The sequence below is a fragment of the Chlamydomonas reinhardtii genome, chromosome 8, assembly GCF_000002595.2.
Source record: "Chlamydomonas reinhardtii strain CC-503 cw92 mt+ chromosome 8, whole genome shotgun sequence".
NCBI classification, from domain to species: domain Eukaryota; kingdom Viridiplantae; phylum Chlorophyta; class Chlorophyceae; order Chlamydomonadales; family Chlamydomonadaceae; genus Chlamydomonas; species Chlamydomonas reinhardtii.
The window spans coordinates 4586676-4604533 of record NC_057011.1 but is presented as its reverse complement, the minus strand read 5'-3'; the positions used below and the strand labels follow the sequence as shown (position 1 = coordinate 4604533).

The window sequence follows — 17858 nt, the reverse complement described above, 5'->3', positions numbered from 1 at the left end:
ACTCGCAATCGCGCTACCGACTGCAAACAAGCCGCTCCGGAGCAATGGAGGAGCCACTTACATTTGTTCTTATGACAATGCGACTGTCCGTTTCACTGTGCTAGCCAACCTCAGAATGCCCGGAATTCATTTCCACGCCACTGGCGACCCGCACCACCATCACCACGACCATCACGACCACGACCATCACGACCATGACCACGACCACCATGACCACGGCCATGGCGACCACGCGCATGGCTTCGGCGATGCAGCATCCTTCGGCGAGCCTAGCGCCCTGGTGCGCTTCCTAATGTCAAACTACCTCGCCGTTATGGCCGTCGTGGTGCTCGTGTCGCTGGTGCTGTTGCTCCTCAGACGGCGAGCGAGTCGGCCGCGCTCCCGCCCGGATGCGGGGACGGACTACGGTGCGTCGGTGCGCGGGACCGAACCCTACATTGTCGCTAGAATGGCTCTGCAAACGCGCTCTGAAGGCAGGGGACGGTGCGGGCTGTCAGGCGCTGTCAGGGGGCGAGGCAGGCCGTTCGAGTCCCTACGCTCCACGGTGGGCTGCCCCACCGGCCCGCGCCTCTGTACTGCCTCCTTGCCTCCATTCCTTTCTTCCTTTCTCCCGCGCACACACCCCACCACGACCTCCTCCTGCCACCACCATCACGTCCTGCCGCTCCTGCCGCTCCCGCCGCTCCCGCCGCTCCTGCTGTCCCCACCCGCTCGCCCTCAATCTTCTCCGCCCCCGCCCCCGCTACGGTAACACCCGCACAGGCAAGGAGGCCCAGATGAACCTGGCGGTGCGGCGCGCGCGGGCGCTGGAGGCCATGCAGGCCGAGTACGACGCCAAGGCCAGGCAGTGGGAGGAGCTGCAGGCCAAGAAGAGGGAGCTGGAGGCGGTGAGGGTGCGGGGGCAGAGCTGGGCAGGGGGAGGGGGGTGGGACCAGGGGCCGGGAGGGGCCGGGAGGGGCGGGAGCAGGGGAGAGCGGGAGCAGGAGGGCGAGAAAAGGTTTGAGGCATGGAATGCAGGGCTGGCGGGTTGAAAGGGGAGAGTTGGCTGATTGGGAGGGGGGGGAGGGCCACGGCGGGGGAGGGGCTGCGAGCTGAAACCTGTGTGTCCTCTTGCCGCCCCGCGCCTCCCGTGACTGCAGGAGGAGCGGGCACGCCGCGTGGCGGCGGCACCGCTCATGGGACCCGTCGGCGGCGGTGGCGGCGGCGCTGGTGGCAGTGGTGGCAGTGGCGGCGGCGGCGGCAGCAATGTGGTGGAGTGGTCTCCGCTGATGGGCTCGGGCCCTGTGGGCGGCTTCAAGTCCAACCGCTGCACACGCCGCGGCGGCTGACGCTAAAGCACCTGGGACCCGGGGCCGCCCGCCCACCCACCCACCCGTCAGGCCTGAGCTGGAGCTGTAAGGCTGTGCTGGGCTGCAGCTGCTTGTCAGCAAGAGGTGGCGGCTGGCTGATGTAGCTGCCGGCTGTGGATACTGCTGCTAGCTGCGGCTGGCGGCTGGCGGCTGCTGTTCCAACCAGCGGGCGGGCGGGTGGGCGGGCGGCCCCTCCCAGGATGGTTTGTGTGTCATTGTCGTCGTCGCTTGTGTCAGTCCGCGCGTGTTTGGATGTGCGTGTGTGTGTATGTGTGTGTTTTAGGGCTGCGGCCTGCCGCCGCAGTGCTCCCGCAGTCGGCGTTGGGCCGTCTGATGTGTGTCTGGTGCTGTGTGGTGAAGCCAATTAGGCGTCGTACCAGACACAGAGACGGCTGTGTAGAGGCAGCGCTGTCGGGTCGTGGCGAGAGACGACGTGCTCCACGTGGTACTCGTTGCCCATGCGTGTGTGTATGGTGTTGCCATCCAGCCACAACAAACAACCAGCAGTTTAGCATAGTGCTTCACGCCCTACTTATCTGGCGACGCACTGGCGACACAGCTCATGGCTTGCGGGTGCCACGTACACACACACGCGCGCGCGTGTGTGTATGCTGTGGCGACGCAAACATGCACAATGCGCATGCGTATGTATGCATGTGTGCGTGTGTGAAAGGCTGCTTGCTGGCAGGCGCTGTTGAGGCTTGGGGCATCACACCACCGCTTGGGCACGGCGACGGCGGGAGCACGTCGGGGCGGGACGTCTGCGCACACACACATGCGTGCATCTCCCTGGGCCTGCCAGTGGCTGGCAGGAGAGGGGGGCGGGCCGTGTGGGTGGATGTGTTTGGGTGTGGTGGGTTGTTGGCGAGTGTGATGCGCCGTGCGTGGCTGAACCGAGCCTGCGTGCCGGGGCCCCGGCGCTGATGTGGGCTGAGCAAGTGTGGAGTCACGGGCGCATGCGTGTGTGTGCGTATGTGTGTTGCATGGTGCCCGTGCTTCGCTTGCCAGCCTTGCCAAACCCGCTCGCCCCCGCCTGATTGTTGCGGGGAGTCGGGGCAGAGGATACAAAGATGCAGTCGGTTGAGTGAGGAGTAGTGACAACCTGAATTGGGTGGAGTCCTGCAGAGTTTTAGGGATGCGCAGGAGTAAGCCATGAACGTGATAGGGTTTGAGAGCGGAGTCCATCTGTGTGTCAGCTAGCTGTTGTGCGTAAGGCTGTGATCAGCTGTTCGCGTCCTGCTGTGCGGCTTGGCACGCATGGGAAGGGGCTGGCCGCCGCGGATGTAAGTATCAGCGGGAGCCTCAAGAGGCAGCATTGAGCAGGATGTGTGTGGCACTAGGGTGGCAGGTGGTCTGCGACAAACAGGCAGGCGAGCAAGCGCGGGACGGCGCGAGCGGATGCCGAGACTGCAAAGCTGAGGACGATGGGGCCTTGTAGGACTGCAGCAGTCCTGATGGCTGATCCGTGTAACCAACATTTACAGTGACACGCACGCGTGTGTATGTGGTAATGTGGCCATTGCTCCAACGGGCGTCTTGCAACTGCATTCACACTAGCTTACACTCCTCTGGGCCACCCCTGGGTGGCGCAGCAATCGCAGTCAGACCACACGGCCATTCAGTGTCACACAGAATGCACTATTGCAGCAGGTTGTCCCCCCGAGGTTGTCCCCTTCCGCACTGCAGTACAGTGCACTCAGGGGGGGAGGGCATGCCTGCAGCATTTAGTCAGTCCCCCACCTACCGTCCCAACTCCCAACACCAGAACATCTGCACGCCTGCGCCACCAGAATCCCGCCAGTAGTATGCTTCAGAACTTTAAATTCTCAGTATAGCAGCATTGCAGATTTGCTCGTTTGTTGAAGTAGCAGCCCACAGCCGCCGAACACACCCCTAGCTACCGACCCGCCGAAGCGAGAGCACCAGTCCGGGGACTGCAGTCAACATACAGTCTGGCACAAGGCGCCGCACTTGAAAGCCTCTCATGCCACGAAATACACCATAACCTCTTGATGCTAGCTCCCTCCTCTACTTCTATGCTCTTCTACTTTCAGCTCCTCTAATTAACCTCCTCATGAAACACGCCTGTCATCAGTCATCACCACTTGCTGGGCGGCAGGCTCATGAGCTCCGTGAGTTTGGCCGCCATGGCCGCCGCCGCCTCGCTGCCGCCACCGCCGCCAGCCTCCTCGGCAAGCGCCGCACCCTGCGAGGGGAGGAAAGCCAGCAGCCGTCAGCACACAAGTAGCCCACACAGCAGCCCACCCCGCGATTGGACAGGACAGTCAACATGCTAAACGCGAAGCCACCCCAACCATGCACTCCCCCCCCACCCACCCACTGCCACCCACCTGGGCGCTGGTCTGGCGGCTGCCTCCCCCTCCTCCTCCTCCCCCTCCTCCTCCCGCGGCCACGTCCTGCCCCTTGACCAGCGTGGCGGTCTTGTTCAGGTGCGCGGTCCGCAGCAGCGACCGCATCAGCGGGCTGCCTGGGGTGAGTGAGCCGCCCGCCAGCGCCACGTCACCGCCGCCAGGCGAGGTGCGCGACCCGCGAGCGGCGCCGCCTCCGGCGGCGCCGCCGCCGGAGCTTGAGCCCACGATGCCTGTGTGTGTGGTGCGAGGCGAGGTGGCGGCGCTGCCGGCGGCGGAGCCAGGAGCCGAGGCGGCGGCGGCGAAGTCAAAGTCCAGGGCGGCGCCGCCGCGGCCGGTGGCGGCGCCTCCTGCGGCTAGGCCGCCGCCGCCGCCGCCGCCGCCACGCCGGATGGACGACATGAGGTCCTGCAGGCGGTGGTTGTGGTTGTGGTGGTGGTAGTGGTAGTGGTGGTGGTGGTGGTGGTGGTGGCGGTGATGTCAGTGACGCAACTTGCTTCAAAGAGATGTCACAAGTTGACTTGAGAAGGAAAAACGACGCGGCAATCTCCGCAGCCGCGGGCACAGCCGCCATCGGCACTGCAGCACACACACCAGCTCTCCGGCCCTCCAGTCCGCTTGCCGCCACCCCTCTGTGCCCCCCACCCCCACCCCCACCCCCACCACCCCCACCCCCACCACCTCCACCAGACACCAGACATGACAGCTGCCGCCCGCGCACCTCTGCCGCCGCCTGCCGGCCGGCCGCGGAGCCGGCGTCCAGGCTGAGGGCCGCGCCAGTGGTCACACTGCCCAGGCGACTGGTCCTGTGGGGGCGGCGGGTGGGAAGGAGCCACACGTGTGCGTGTGTGTGTGTGTGTGCGCGCGTGTGTGTTTTGAGTACGGTACACAAGTAAAGGGCAAAGACTCTGCTCAGCGGTGATTTTGGGAAGGGGTTGAAGGCGCCCTACACGGCAGCCTACACAGCAGTGCCGGACTACCCAGCCGCTCGACCAGCCGCCGCCACGTGCCACATGCCCCCCCCCCCTGCAAGCCTGCAACCACAACACACCCACTGCCCCTAGTCCTCCACCCCCCTCAAGTGCTGACCACTCACATCGACAGCACAGTGCCCTCGCTGCGGCGGGCGCGGCCGCCGCCGCCGCCGCCGCCGCCGCTGGCAGCCGAGCGCATGCTTGCGCCCAGGTCCGGTGACGCCAGTCCCGAGGGTGTGGGCGAGCCGCGGCCGGAGCCGGCGCCGCGTGGCTCCTCAACGTCGCCAAACACCGCCTCCTCCTGCAGGGGAGTAGGGGGGGGGCGGGGAGCGTGGTGGAGGGGAGCAGGTGGTGGGACGTGTGTGTGGAGGATGGCGCGTCAGGTGCGAAGGCGATGGTGCCGATGTCCCAACGGGGCTTTAGGCTAAACCCCACACATAAACAAACAAATACACAGCCTGCATGTCCCTGACATCTTGCTTTCTAGCACACACACACACAGACACACACACACACACACGCACACCTCACACACCCTCACACACACACACACACACACACACGCGCGCACGCACACGCACGCACACACGCACTGTCTTTGCGCTATGTTTTCTTTGTGCTCTTTATACAAAACACACGCGCACCTGCACCTCGGGCGGCGGCTTGCCCCGGCGCAGTGAGCCCATCAGTCGGCTCATCATACCGCTGCCGCCGCTGGTGCGCGGCGAGTCTGCAGCACAGCACAGCACAGCACATAGGTCAAGGGCAGCGCAGCACATAGGTCAAGGACAAATAGACCACACATGGGGCAGGACAAGGACAAGGACAGGGCAGCACAGGGCAGCACAGGGCAGGGACAGGGCCAGGGCCTGAGTGGGCGCTTCGCGACGTTATTACCGCGGCAGTGCCGTACACAGCAGTGGACAGCGGGGCAGTGCCTGCACTCCCACGCCACGCACTCCCCCGCACTGCCCCGCCACTGCCATTGTAGCCAATGCACTGCTGTGCCGTGTGCCGTAAGCCGTGTGGCCACCACGCACGAGCTCACCTCCCGCAGTCAGGGCCGGGCCGCCCACATCACCGCCGCCGCGGCCCGCCGAGGAGCGCAGGCTGGCCAGCAGCTTGGCTGCCACGCCGCCGCCCGTGGCGCTGCCCTTGGCGGTGCGGCTGGGGGAGGACACCTCCACGCCGCCGCCACCGCCGCTGCGGCGGAACGCGGGCGTGGGGCCGCCGCTGCCGCCGCCACTGCCGCCGCCGCCGCTGCCGCCGCCGCTGCCGTCCCCACCTCCGCCGCCGCCGCCGCCACTGTCCGTGTCAGCAGCGCCCTGTGTGAGGAAGGAGCGATGGGAGGGGGAGAGGGAGAGGGAGAAGATGTGTGAGATGTATTGATGTACGGTGAGGATGGTTTGTGCGATGTACCAGGGTGCTATGTTGCATTGCCTCCATCTCATTGTGTGAGATCACGTGGGACCGGCACACAACCTGCAGCGGGAACACACACATACACACACCACATCTACCGCCTCCATGTGCCCCCCCTCCCCCCCTCCCATGCACCACCCCACCTCCTCGCCGCCCTTGGCCTTGTCCCGCTTTCTGTGGGTGCGTGTGTGGGTGTGTGGGTGTGTGTTGGTGTGTGGGTGTGGGTGTGGGTGTGGGTGTGGGCGAGATTTCTGGGCCGTGGGTACCGTGTGTAGGTTGGCGGCAATCACACACGCCACGCATGCCAGTCCGTCAGCGTTGTTGCTGCCACGTCCCTCACCAACCCCCTCCGGCCCTCCCCCTCCCCCCCCCCACCCTCAACAGCCCTCCCCCCCTCACCGGGCCAGTGTGCTCTTCAGTCGCTGCAGCGCGCTTTGCTTGGTCGTCACCGGCAGGCTGCTGCCCAGAGAGCCGCCGGAGCCGCCGCCAGGAGAGCCAGTGCCGCCGCCGCCGCCAGCCGCCGCCGCTGCCACCGCCGCCGCCGCCGCCGCCTCCTCCGGCGCGGTGCCATTACCGCCATCGTCATCATCGTCGTCGTCACCGAGAGCTCGCACCTGGTCGTCTGCTAGCTTTCTCATCTCCTTCGGCACCTCATCCTTGCTATAAGACTTGGAGGTCACTGCAACAGCCGTGGCGCCGCCGGCTCCAGCGGCGGCGCCGGCGGCTGGCGCAGCCGCGGCGGCGGCGGCCGCCGCTCCCTCCGCCCCGCCGGCGGCCGCCTGCGCCTCCGCCGCGGCGCGCTGCTGGTTCACTACGGTCGACAGGTTCAACAGCTTTTGGAGCAGCTTGGCTTTGGGGCCCTTGAGCGGCGCGCCCTCGCCCGACGACCCCACGATGTCCTTGCCGGCTACGGCTCCAGCGGCAGCAGCGGCAGCGCCCTTCTTGCCCTTCTTGCCCTTAGGCCCCTTGCCGGGCTTGCCGGCCTTGACGGCCTTAGCGCCGCCCGCAGTTGATTCGGTGTCGGTCACGACACCCGAGTTGGCGGAGGCACGGAGCACCGACTCCTCCTCTTCAAGGTCCATGGACGTGCCACCCGCGGCCGCGGCAGCCGCCGCCTCCTTAGCATGCGCCTTGGCTGCCGCCACCGCCGCCTCCGCCGCCGCCCAGTCGCTTGACAGCGGCTTTGCAGCCGCCGGTGCTGGTGCCGCCGATGTGGATGTCGCGACTGCATCCGCGCCCTTCTTGCCACCACCCTCCGCCGCCCGCGCCGCCGCCGTCGCCGCCGCCGCCGCCGGCACGGCATCCGCCTCCGTCAGGGTGCTGCTCTTGCGGCGGCTGGGAGCCGTGGAGCTGGTGGCGGCGGCGGCGGCGCCGGCTGCCTTCAAGGGCTGCTGGGCAGCCGGCGAATCATCGTCCTCCTCCTCCTCGTCCTCGGGCTCGGCGGCCGCAGCGGCGGCGGTGGCTGGGCCCGGCAGCGTCTCGGACGCCCGTGTCTTGAGGGTGGAAGCGGCGGCGGCAGCGGCCGCAGCAAGTCCCGTGGCGCCGCCTGCTGCTACTGTTGCTGTGGCGGCGGCGGCGGCGGCCGCCCCCTTGCCGGCCCCTACCTGCCCCGCTGTGCCCACCGCCGCCGCTGCATCCTTTGCTGAAGCCGCCGCCGCGGCCGCCACGCCACCCGGGCTTCCACTGCCGCCGCCGCCGCCGGCGTCGGCGGCAGTGGCCTTGGCGGCTGCTTTTTTCGCCGCCGCCTCCACCTTAGCCGCCGCCTTTGCAGCCTTGCCCGTTGCCTTTGGCATCTGCACCTCGGGCTGTGGTTTGGCCTTGGAAGCCGCCGCTGCCGCCCCGGCACCGCCGCTGCCGCTGCCACTGCCACTGCCACGCTGCGCCGCCGCCGCGGCCGCCGGCGACTCACCCTCCTCACCCTCCTCACTTCCCTCCTGGATGGTCTCGGGCACGCCGGCCGCCGCCGCCTTTGCGGCCGCCGCCGCCTTGGCCTTGGCCGCCGCCGCCGCCTCCTTCTTGTCCTTTGCCTTCTTGCTCCAGGCACTCCACGGCTTCGACGCAGCGCTCCTCACGGCGCTCAGCCACCGGTCACCGGCCTTGCCCGAGGCGCCCTTGTCGCCGCCGCCGCCGGCCGCCTCGCCGCCGCCCGCCTCACCCTCCTCGCCCTCGGACTCGATCTGCTCCGGAGCCTCCTCCTCCTCGCCGGCCCCAGCGGCCTTGCCCTTGCCGCCTTTGCCCTTGTCCGGCTTTGCCGTTTTGGTGCCCGTTGACTTCTTGCCGCCGGATGCTGAATCCGCCTCGCCCTCCTCCTTGGCCTCGTCCTGGCCCTGCTGGCCCTCTTTGGGCTTTTTGGAAAGCTTGGCCTTGGACATCAGACCGCGCCACATCTGTTTGGCTGTGGATTTGGTCTTGCCGCTGGGGGCCTTGGATTTGCCGCCCTTTCCGCCTCCGGCGGCACCGGCGGCGGCATCTGCCGCCGCCTCCTCGCCCTCCTCCTCGCCCTCCGACTCAATCTGCTCTGGCTCCTCACGCTCCTCGCCCTCCTCGCCGTCGGACTCGATGATCTCAGGCTCAGCCTCCTCAGCACCAGCGGCGCTGACGGCCTTGCCCTTCTGCTTCTTGTCTGTTGCCTTGCTCTTGGCGTCTTTAGCGTCCTTAGCGCCTTTCTTGCCCTTCTCCGTTTTATCGGCTTTGGCTTTGGCTTTGGCTGTGGCTGTGGCATCGGCCTTCACCTTGAGAGCCTTCCCCTTGCTCCTGGCGGCGGCGGCATCGCCACCAGCCGCCGCCCCCGCCTCAGCCTCCTCGCGTTCGCCATCGCCCTCCTCTCCGTCTTCCTCCTCAGATGCCGCCGCCTCGCCATCACCGCCGCTGCCACCACCGCCCCCGGCGGCACCTCGCTTCCAGAATTTTAGCTTGCCAGTCAGCTTCTTTGTCTTGGTGCCGAGGCCCTTCTTAGCCTTCTTGCCTCCAGCCGTGTCCGCATGGGCCGCGTCCTTTTTGTTCTTCTTGCCGCTAGCGCCCGACTTGCCGGCCTTCGCCGCCGCCTTCGCCGCCGCCTTCGCCGCCGCCGTGGCGGCGGCGCCGCCGCCCTCCTCAGTGGCTGCTGCTGCCGCCGTCACCTGCTCCCCTTCGTCGTCTGACTCGATCTGCTCTGGCTCCTCCTCGCTCTCGCCCTCCGGCTCCTCACGCGGCTGCCGCCGGTCGGCAGCCGCCGGAGCGCCATCGGCGCCAGCGCCACTGCTGCCGCGTACCCGGCCGCCGCCGCCGCCAGCAGTGGCAGTAGCAGCTCCAGACCTGCCGCTGCGGTCAGCCGCGGCGGCGGCACCCGAAGTGCTGGTGCGGCGGCTACTGCCGTGGCTCTTCGACTTCCTCTTGCTGCCGTGCCGCTTCGACTTCTTGCTCCCATGCTTCTTACTCTTCTTAGCCTTTTTTGCTGCTGCTTTCTTCTTCGCCTGCTGCTTCTTAGCAAGCTTCGCCGCCGCCGCCGCTTTCTCTTTTTTCGCGGCGGCCGCCTTTTTCTTCTTGGCTAGCATGGCTGCCTTGCGTTCCTCGCTGCCCTCCTCGCCCTCCTCCTCGCCATCTGCCTCCCCCTCGTCGTCCTCCTCTTCATCGCTACCAGCCACTGTGGGTGTGTACGGCGACAGGGCCGGCGGCGTGGATCTGAGCGGCTCGTGCCGCAGCGTGCGCCAGGCGTTGCGGGAGTGGTGGGCGGTGAGGCGGGACGCGTGGCGCAGCCGCCGCGCCGCGCGCCGCGCCAGTGACGCCGCCTGCTGCTGCCGCCGCCGCACGGCCGCCTTTACCCCGGCGCGCTTGTCAGGCTTCCCAGCGCCCCCCTCCTCGTCCTCGCCTTCGCCCTCGCTCGTGACCTCCGAGCCGGGCTCTGACGACTCAGCATCCGAGCCGCCGCCGCCGCCGCTAGCATGTGACTGCCTCCGCCGCCGCGCGTGGCGGCGGCGGCGGCCCTCCTCGCTGCCGTCACCGCTGCCGGCACCCTCCTCCTCATCGCTCTCATAGTCAGACTCGCTGTCGCTGTCGCTGCTGCTGCTACTGCTGCTGTCGCCGCGCTGCCGCCGCCGCATGTGCCGCCACCACCGCACCGGGTTCAGAGCTCGCATCATCCTCCTGAACCGGCTGCGCTCGGCGCTCTTGGAGATGCCACTCACGCTGCCGCGACTAGTGCTGCTACTGCCGCTGCTGCTACTACGGCTACTGCTGGTGCTGCTGGTGCTACTGCTCCGGCTCAGCGAGCCCTCCTCCTCGCCTGGCGCGGCATCGCTGCCTGAACCCGAGCCCTCCCGCAGCGACGTCTGCGTCTCCACCTCCCCACGCCCGCCTGCTGCGGCGGCGTCCTTGGCAGTTGTAGACACGTAGCTGATTGTTACGGCGCCGTTTTCCAGGTCCACCACGAAAACCGGCGCCAGCGCCTCCTCCATGCGTTTGCGGTCCATACGGCGGCGCAGCGCGAACGCGCGGTCCGCAAAACTCCAGCCGGTCTGGTGGTCTGGCGCAGCCGCCGCCGTGGTCTGGTCGTACAGCAGCTCCGGCGAAATGGGGGTGCCGTACATGTCGGTGATGTAGGTGTCGGACTGGAACTGCGGCGGCGGCAGCAGCGAGGAGGCCGCGCCGCCGCCGCCGGAGCGCTTCAGCAGGCGGCTGAGCTGGGTTTGCTGCTGCTGCCGCTGCCGCTCCTCGAGCTCCCACGCCGCCCACATGGCCTGCCACACCGCCGCGTACGGCACATGCTGCAGCGCCAGCGGCTGCGGCTTGTCGTACAATGATGTCGTAATGGCCGTAGTACGGGACGACACGTACCGTGCCAGCTCGGGCGGGTACGGCACCCTCGCCAGCGGCCCCTCCAGCACCGACTGCTCCAGCGGTGTGAGCGGCGGCGGCAGTAGCAGCTGCTCCCCCGTCTCCAGCGTCATCAGCTCCCCCGTCATCGCCGGGTTGCTGGCAAGTGTCGGCTGTAGCACCCGCTGGCCGCCACCGCCGCCGCCGCCTAGCGGCGGCGGCGCGCCCACCATCCACTCATACATGCCGTACAGCTGCTGTGTACCGCTAGGCCCAGTGCTGCTGCCGGCGGCGGCGGCGCCGCGACCGGATGTCGGCAGTAGCAGTGCGCCGCCGCCGCTGCTGCCGCCGCGGTAGCGGTAGGACCCGGGTGCTACAGCCGCCGTCACGGGCGTGCGGCCCGCTGGCGGCCGGCCCAGGAAGTGCTCCGGCGACCCCACCTGTGCGCTGTAGTCATCATCTGCCGCCGCCGCCGTACGCTGCAGCTGCAGCTGTAGCAGCTGCTGCTGATGATGCGGGTCCCAGCTGCTGCTGATGTCCCCCCGCGAGCCCCCTCCCGCGTACGACGCCGCGTCAGTGGCGGCGCCGCCGCCGCCGTACACGCTGTCAGTGCCGTACAGGGTGTTGTACGTGGGCGAGCCGCCGTAACGCCGCCCCTGCTGCTGCTGTTGCTGCTGCAGTTGCTGGTCCCATGGCGGCGACGCGCCGCCGCCGCCAGTGACGTCAGCGCCGTACAGCGCCAGTGTCGCCGCCTGTTGGTCCATGCCTTCCATGTGTGGCGGCGGCGGCGGCGGTTGGCCCGTTTCGTATAGCTCGTTGGTGTACTGCCAGACCAGACCAGGCGTGAGGTTGACCTGGGGCGCGGGCTCGCCGCTGACATACTGCGTCTGGTCCACCTGTGAGTGTGCGTGAATGAGCATGTGTGTGTGTGTGTGTGTGTGTGTGTGTTGGCCGTTGTGTAGGCGAAACAAAACAGCAAAAGGAGGGAGGATGGACACCGTGTAACAGGTGCATGAGTGTTGCAGATCACCAGGAAAGGAAGGAAGCACGGATGTGTGAGCTCGACAGGTCGGCTGTCCTGCAATAAAGTGTCGGTGGTGAAGCTGATTCCCCCCCTGTCTGAGCCCCCTTCAGCCTCCGCCATCCACCACGGCCACCACTTCCCCCCCCCCCCCCCACAGGCTGCTGTACGGCACGCACCAGCAGGGCGCCCTCCAGCTGCCCCCGCCACGGCGTGCCGGGTCGCGGCCACACCAGTGAGTCCTGTACGGCACGTCAGGAGGGGGGAGCACGGGGGGGAGGGCGGGGGAAACGCGTGTGAAACACCCAAGCACAGCAGCAGCAGCTCCTTTCCAACGATGCCGTGATCGGCATTACACAGTGCAGCACAGCGCAGCATACACACGAGTGAAGGCCTACAAAACATTATACTCACACGCACCCCGCTCCACACAGACACGCACCAGGTATTTGCTCATCAGCTGCGGCTCGAAGTCAGCGGCCGGCGCGGCGGTGGCGGGTGGCGGCTGCGACCGCGGCAGGGCGGCGGCGGCGGCGCGGTGCGCGGAGATGGCCCTGGGTGCGTAGGAAAGCGTGAGGAGAGAGGGTGCGAGTGTGAGAACGATAAAAGGAGACTGTAGCAGTGTGTCCGTGGGGTTATAATACGGTAAGAAGGCTTTCTGCTTGTGTCAACAGCCTGGCTCTTGAACCCTGCCCAGCATACTCGAGTCCCCACCCACCCACCCCCACACAAACACCGCCAGGCCGCCACCACCCACCAGGTCTTGGCCATGACCGCACGGCTGTGGTCCGGCAGTAGCAGCAGCCACTGCTGAATGCCCGACACAGCGGCTGTAGCAGCAGCAGCCGCAGCCGCATCCCCAGTGGCGGCGGCGCCAGGCGGCGGGGCGTAACCCGGCCCCCACGCCGCCACATCGGGTGGAAGCGTGCCGTCGTACACTGCCGCGTTACCCACGGGAGCATACGCCACCGTCACGCCGCCGCTGCTGGCTGTAGCAGCAGTAGCGCCACCGGTGGCGGCGCCGCCGCCAGCTGCCTTGGAGTCTGCACCGCCGGAGGTGGCGGCGGCAGCAGCTGTGGCTGGCCGGCTGCCGGCGACGGAGCCGGAGAGGGCGGTGGTGAGCAGCTGTGGCGGCGGCGGCGAGAGAGCTGTGCCCGCTGCGGCGGCTGGCACCTGAGAGGGCGGCCCAGGCTGCATATGCTGCAGCTGTTGCTGCACCACCATGGGGGGCGGCGCCGCAGCTGCCCTCGGCATGTGCACCGCCGCCGCATGCGGCCCCTGTTGCCCCTGTTGCCCCTGTTGCCCCTGTTGCTGTTGGTGTTGCCCCTGCAGCTGCGGTGGCGCCGGCGCCGGCGCCAGCGGCAGCATTCCCAGCGCGTCCAACTGCGCCGCCAGCGACCGCCCTGACGCACCGCCACCCGCCGCCGCCGCTGTCGCCGCCGGCACCACCTTGGCGGGCAGGGGCGCCGCCGCCGCCGCCGCGGCCGCCGCCAGCTCGGCGTGCTGGGCGCCGGCGTTGGGCTGGGAGCCAGGCAGCGGCGGCGCCCCCACGGGTGCCGCGGGGAAGTAGAAGCGCTGGGGTGCGAGCGCTGCTGACGCTGACGCTGCGGCGGCCGACTGTGGGTTTGGTGGGGGGAAAAATGTTCGGCAGTTCGGCAGGGTTTGTGTCACAAGATGTTGGAGTTGGATAATGTGCTTAGGGGTTGGAGCAAGTAGGTTGGCGAAGTGTGAAACAGTCCTGGCCTAGCAGTCGGGCGCGTTGCTACTTGCTACTCAGCCACTCAGCCAAACCCCGGTAATGCCGTTTGCCACCTCTCATGCCTCCATCCCTACCCAACCCTTGCCCCACCACACCAGCAGATACCCCCATCGCCTCGCTTAGCTCTGTCCAGCTTACAGATGCGGTCTCCACGGCAGGTGCGGAGGGCAGCAGTGGGCCCTGTCCCCCGGACTCAGCCAAGGTCCATAGTAGCTCGTTACCATCAACCAGGCGGAACCAGTTCGGCTGGTCGACTTCGCGTTTCCCCTTCCGGTGCACGCCCAGCAGCGTACCCACACGCATGGAGTCCCTGCGAGCCGGGGACACCAAAGCCAGCAAACGAAGTCAGGCGGACGCCCATCCCGAGTAACTGCCCGGAGCAGCTCCTCGCCGACCGTGCGCAACTTACGCCGTGCTCCATGGAAATGACATTTCTGAGACTTAGTATCGTAAACAGCAACTCTGCGCTTGTGGGTCTGGCCTGCCAAGGGCTCTCGACTTCGGCTTCCAAAGTGACAGTCGCATTCTTAAGCAATGAGAACTTGAAAAAGTAAGTATTGCAGTAATAATATCAAATTACTAGCTTGAAGTAGTAAATGCGTAAGGTTTTCTGGAGCGCCCATGCAAGCAGTGACAATTCCAGGGCGCTTGTTTGAAGCCTCTCTTATTCTCAAACAGCAGCAACAAGATATTGCTTAACACTGCAGAGCTAAGGAATTACACTCGTAACTCAGCCAGCTCTTTTGCCGCCCTTGCCCTGGCTACGCCGACTCGGTCGCTCGCTGCTTGAAAATAGGTCGCGATGACAACACTAAGGAGATTTACATGCAATGATCTGTTTAATTACAACAACGTGAACCTAGACATCCTCACCGAGACATACAACCTGCCCTTCTACCTCACCTACCTCGCAAAATGGCCAGAGTACTGCTTAATGGCGGAGGGGCCGGGCAAGCAGGCGATGGGGTGAGCGCGCCAGGACGCGGGGCTGCGGGTCTTGGGCTTGGGGGGTGCGGGGCGGGGCCGGTGGGAGCGGTGTGGGGTTTGGCCCCATGCCGTCTGGTGCGCATAGCCACGGCACAACAGCCATCCTTCCGAACCCTGCGTACCGTGCTGCATGTGTACCGCACGGTCACGGCCACGGCCACGGCCGGGGTCAGCGGGGCTTGTGACCAAGCGGCCCGAGCGGCCGGAGCGGCTGGGCGGAGCAGCACCCGCCAGGGGCCGCATTACACCAGCACCAGCCGCGGCAGCACCAGCACAAGCAAAAACAGCACCAGCTGCGGAAGCACTGGCAGCAGCAGCGGGGCCGCCGCACGTGCTGGCGCCGCTGGCTGTGCAGTGCCGCGGTGTTGAGGGGGCCATGCGTGGGAGCGGGGCGGCAGGGGGCAGGGGGCGGCAGGGGGTGGGGGCAGGGGGGCGGGATAACAACAGGGAGCGCGGGTCGTCAAGGGACTGATGGAGGAAGCACCGCCCCCCATCCACACGCCACATGCGCCTTCGCTGGTAGGCCTTCCCGCCCTGCCCCTGTCCTCGCCCGCCCGTCGGCCCCCTTGGCACGTGTCTCAGTGTCTCGTACTCCTTACTGTGAATGGTGTCATTACCCCGGGCCCCGGTCAGTTTTGGCTCTAATTGACTATCCCACCCCATCTCACCCCGCACGCACACACACACACACACACACACACACACACACACACACACACACACACGGGAGCTTGGACTTAGCGGCCAGGAGTAGCGGCGCGGAGCTAGGAATCGTAGGAGTGCCTGGGCCTCACGGTACCGTGAGCACATGCATGGGTTTGCACCCTTGAGAGCGTGTGGACACTAATCCCCCCTCGAGGTTAGAGTAGCGGGGGTTGCGCGATTTCCGGTTGGTAAGACCGGCGGCTCAACGCAGCAGGTATGCGAGGTAACTTCAGGTAACATCCGTAAACCATCGCTTTGCTGCATCGCATACACTGTCTTTGCGCAACGTTTTCCTTGTGCTCTTTAACACACACACACACACACACACACACACACACACACACACACACACACACACACACACACACACACACACACACACACACACACACACACACACACACACACACACACACACACACACACACGCCCCGCCCCCGCACCCCCGCAGCTACATCCTGGGCAAGGCCGAGGGCGAGGGCGAGCTGTGGCACGGCCACGTGACGGCGGTGACGGTGGGGCCGGACTTCCGGCGGCAGAGCCTGGCGCAGAAGCTGATGGCCATACTGGAGGAGATCTCGGAGAAGGTGGGCGGGGGGGGGAACATGGGAGGAGGGGGAGGGGGCGCGTTTTGTTCCGAAACCCGGGGGCGTGGGGGCGGGGGTAGTTAATTTCAAAGTAAACTTGGGTGGGTGGAGGAATGTTAGAGAGCGCCAAGAGACGTGTGGGTGAGGGCATAACCGCATAAGAATATGGAAAGGGAGTGCGACGGTGCGGGATTGAGGAGGTGAGGACCCCATCCTACCCATTCGCCCGTCATCAACCCTCACCCACATTCGCCCCGTGCGTTCGCCCCTCCCCACCCCATCCCCCAATCCCCCCCTATTCGAATCCCCCCCCCCCAGGTGCACGACTGCTACTTTGTGGACCTGTTCGTGCGCAAGTCCAACGCCGTGGCCATCGCCATGTACGGCAAGTTCGGTTACATCGTGTACCGCACCGTAACCGGCTACTACAGCGGCGACGAGGACGCGTACGACATGCGCAAGGCGCTGCAGCGGGACGCGAGCCGCAGGTCGGTGGTGCCGCTTAAAAAGGCGATACGGCCCGAGGACCTGGAGTGGGAGTAAAGGGGTTGTAAATACCAGCCCAACCTAAACCGAACCAACGAAAACGAGGGGAGTGCAGGCAGAGGGGGGGGAGGAGGTGGCACGGCGGGCTGGAGGGGGCGTAGGTAGGGATGGGGCTGGAGTGGGAGTGGGGATGGGGAAGGGTGGATTTGCGTGGCTGGGGCCTTGGTTGGGCGGGCGGGCGTGAAGTACGGTAATGTGAGGGGAGTGCGGCGCAGTGAGAGGGTTGTGCTGGTGGGGGCATGAGCGGGCGGGCGGGTGTCAGGGGACTTTGGGGGGGGGGAGGTGCTGCAGCAGCTGGGCGTGGCGGCCACATGTATGGGTGACATTCGCCTGGACTGAACTGGTGTGGGGGGCTGCTCCCGGGCAGAGTTGTGTGGCAGAGCGTGGTGTCTCAGGAGTCGGGCCGGGGCAGTGGGGTTAGAGGCCGCGTGGCAGAGCTGGGGTTTACGGCAGCCACCACTTCGACTTGCGAATTGCGACATGGGCTGGCTGGTGCTATGCTGGTGTGTATAATAGGCTAGGCGTAGACATCACTGTTGCAGCGTAGACAGTAAATGGTGCCCGTCAATCATTACACGGGTGACCAAAAACGTACGGTATGCTTTGCTGCTGGCCACGTGGCAATTGGTTCGCGAGGGTTTGCCTGGGCCAAGAGGCACCAGGTGTTGAGGTGTTGGGCAATGAGGACTCGGGGGACGAGGACTTGGGGAGTGAGGACTGGGAGGACTTGGGGTTGGAATGGAGTTATGGAGGTTGGACACACATTGGTGCAGACTCGGTGCCTGCTGGCGCTCGTTCCATGAGTCCATGTATATCTCCCCAATGCTGACACTCTGCAATCCGCCGCCGCGCCTCAATCACTTGCTGCAGCAAAACGCAGCACCACGCACGCACGGCCTTGCGCGACCGGCACCACACCGAGGCGCCACACTCCATCATGCAGCACCTCAGTCCACCCGTCCACCCGAACCCCGGCACACCCGTACACCACCACTCCCCCCACACACGCACACACACCATCAGCCCCGCCCCCCATCCACCCGCCTCAGCCCCCCCGCCCAGCTAGGCCAGGGTGCGGTAGGCCTTGCTCTCGCTCCACAGGAAGCTGCCGTCGTCGTACAGCGCCTTGACGCACATGATGTACTCCGTGTTGGACTTGAGGCCAGTGACGCGGAAGCGGCTCTCGCGGCCCTGGGGAGAAGTTGGGGGTTGGGGGGGGGGGGCGGGTGGAGGGAGGACGGGGCAAATAGACGGGTTGATTGGTCGCGCATCATGTCCGCACATACGGTCCACGTGTGTGTGTGTGTTGCCCGCAGTCACCAAGTCGCAGGCACGACCAATGACCCGA

General features: G+C 66.5%; 4 protein-coding genes across 4 annotated transcripts in view; 2 read left to right on the top strand and 2 right to left on the bottom strand.

The window, feature by feature from the left end:
* Nucleotides 1-79: 79 nt before the first annotated feature.
* Nucleotides 80-2832, top strand: CHLRE_08g383250v5 (uncharacterized protein). Its single transcript, XM_043065317.1, has 3 exons — nt 80-407; nt 763-887; nt 1140-2832. The coding sequence occupies exons 1-3, from the start codon at nt 116-118 to the stop codon at nt 1326-1328; spliced, it is 606 nt and encodes a 201-aa protein (XP_042922318.1). The 5' UTR covers nt 80-115; the 3' UTR covers nt 1329-2832.
* Nucleotides 2833-2895: 63 nt separating this feature from the next.
* Nucleotides 2896-14279, bottom strand: CHLRE_08g383200v5 (uncharacterized protein). Its single transcript, XM_043065316.1, has 13 exons — nt 14095-14279; nt 13824-13995; nt 12684-13543; nt 12369-12480; nt 12106-12168; nt 6514-11801; nt 6258-6288; nt 5741-6017; nt 5337-5422; nt 4815-4993; nt 4440-4524; nt 3701-4126; nt 2896-3555 (listed from the first exon to the last, which is right to left on the bottom strand). The coding sequence occupies exons 1-13, from the start codon at nt 14115-14117 to the stop codon at nt 3448-3450; spliced, it is 7710 nt and encodes a 2569-aa protein (XP_042922317.1). The 5' UTR covers nt 14118-14279; the 3' UTR covers nt 2896-3447.
* A 100-nt stretch (nt 14280-14379) lies between these two features.
* Nucleotides 14380-16845, top strand: CHLRE_08g383150v5 (uncharacterized protein). Its single transcript, XM_043065315.1, has 3 exons — nt 14380-14651; nt 15829-15964; nt 16283-16845. Exons 1-3 carry the CDS (start codon nt 14488-14490, stop codon nt 16505-16507), a joined length of 525 nt encoding a protein of 174 aa, XP_042922316.1. The 5' UTR covers nt 14380-14487; the 3' UTR covers nt 16508-16845.
* Nucleotides 16846-16847: 2 nt separating this feature from the next.
* Nucleotides 16848-17858, bottom strand: part of CHLRE_08g383101v5 (uncharacterized protein) — a 3142-nt gene continuing 2131 nt past the window's right edge. Inside the window, exon 5 of the mRNA XM_043065314.1 lies at nt 16848-17701. Coding sequence (XP_042922315.1) covers nt 17573-17701 — 129 coding nt within the window. The 3' untranslated portion in view covers nt 16848-17572. The remainder of the gene's footprint in view (nt 17702-17858) is intronic.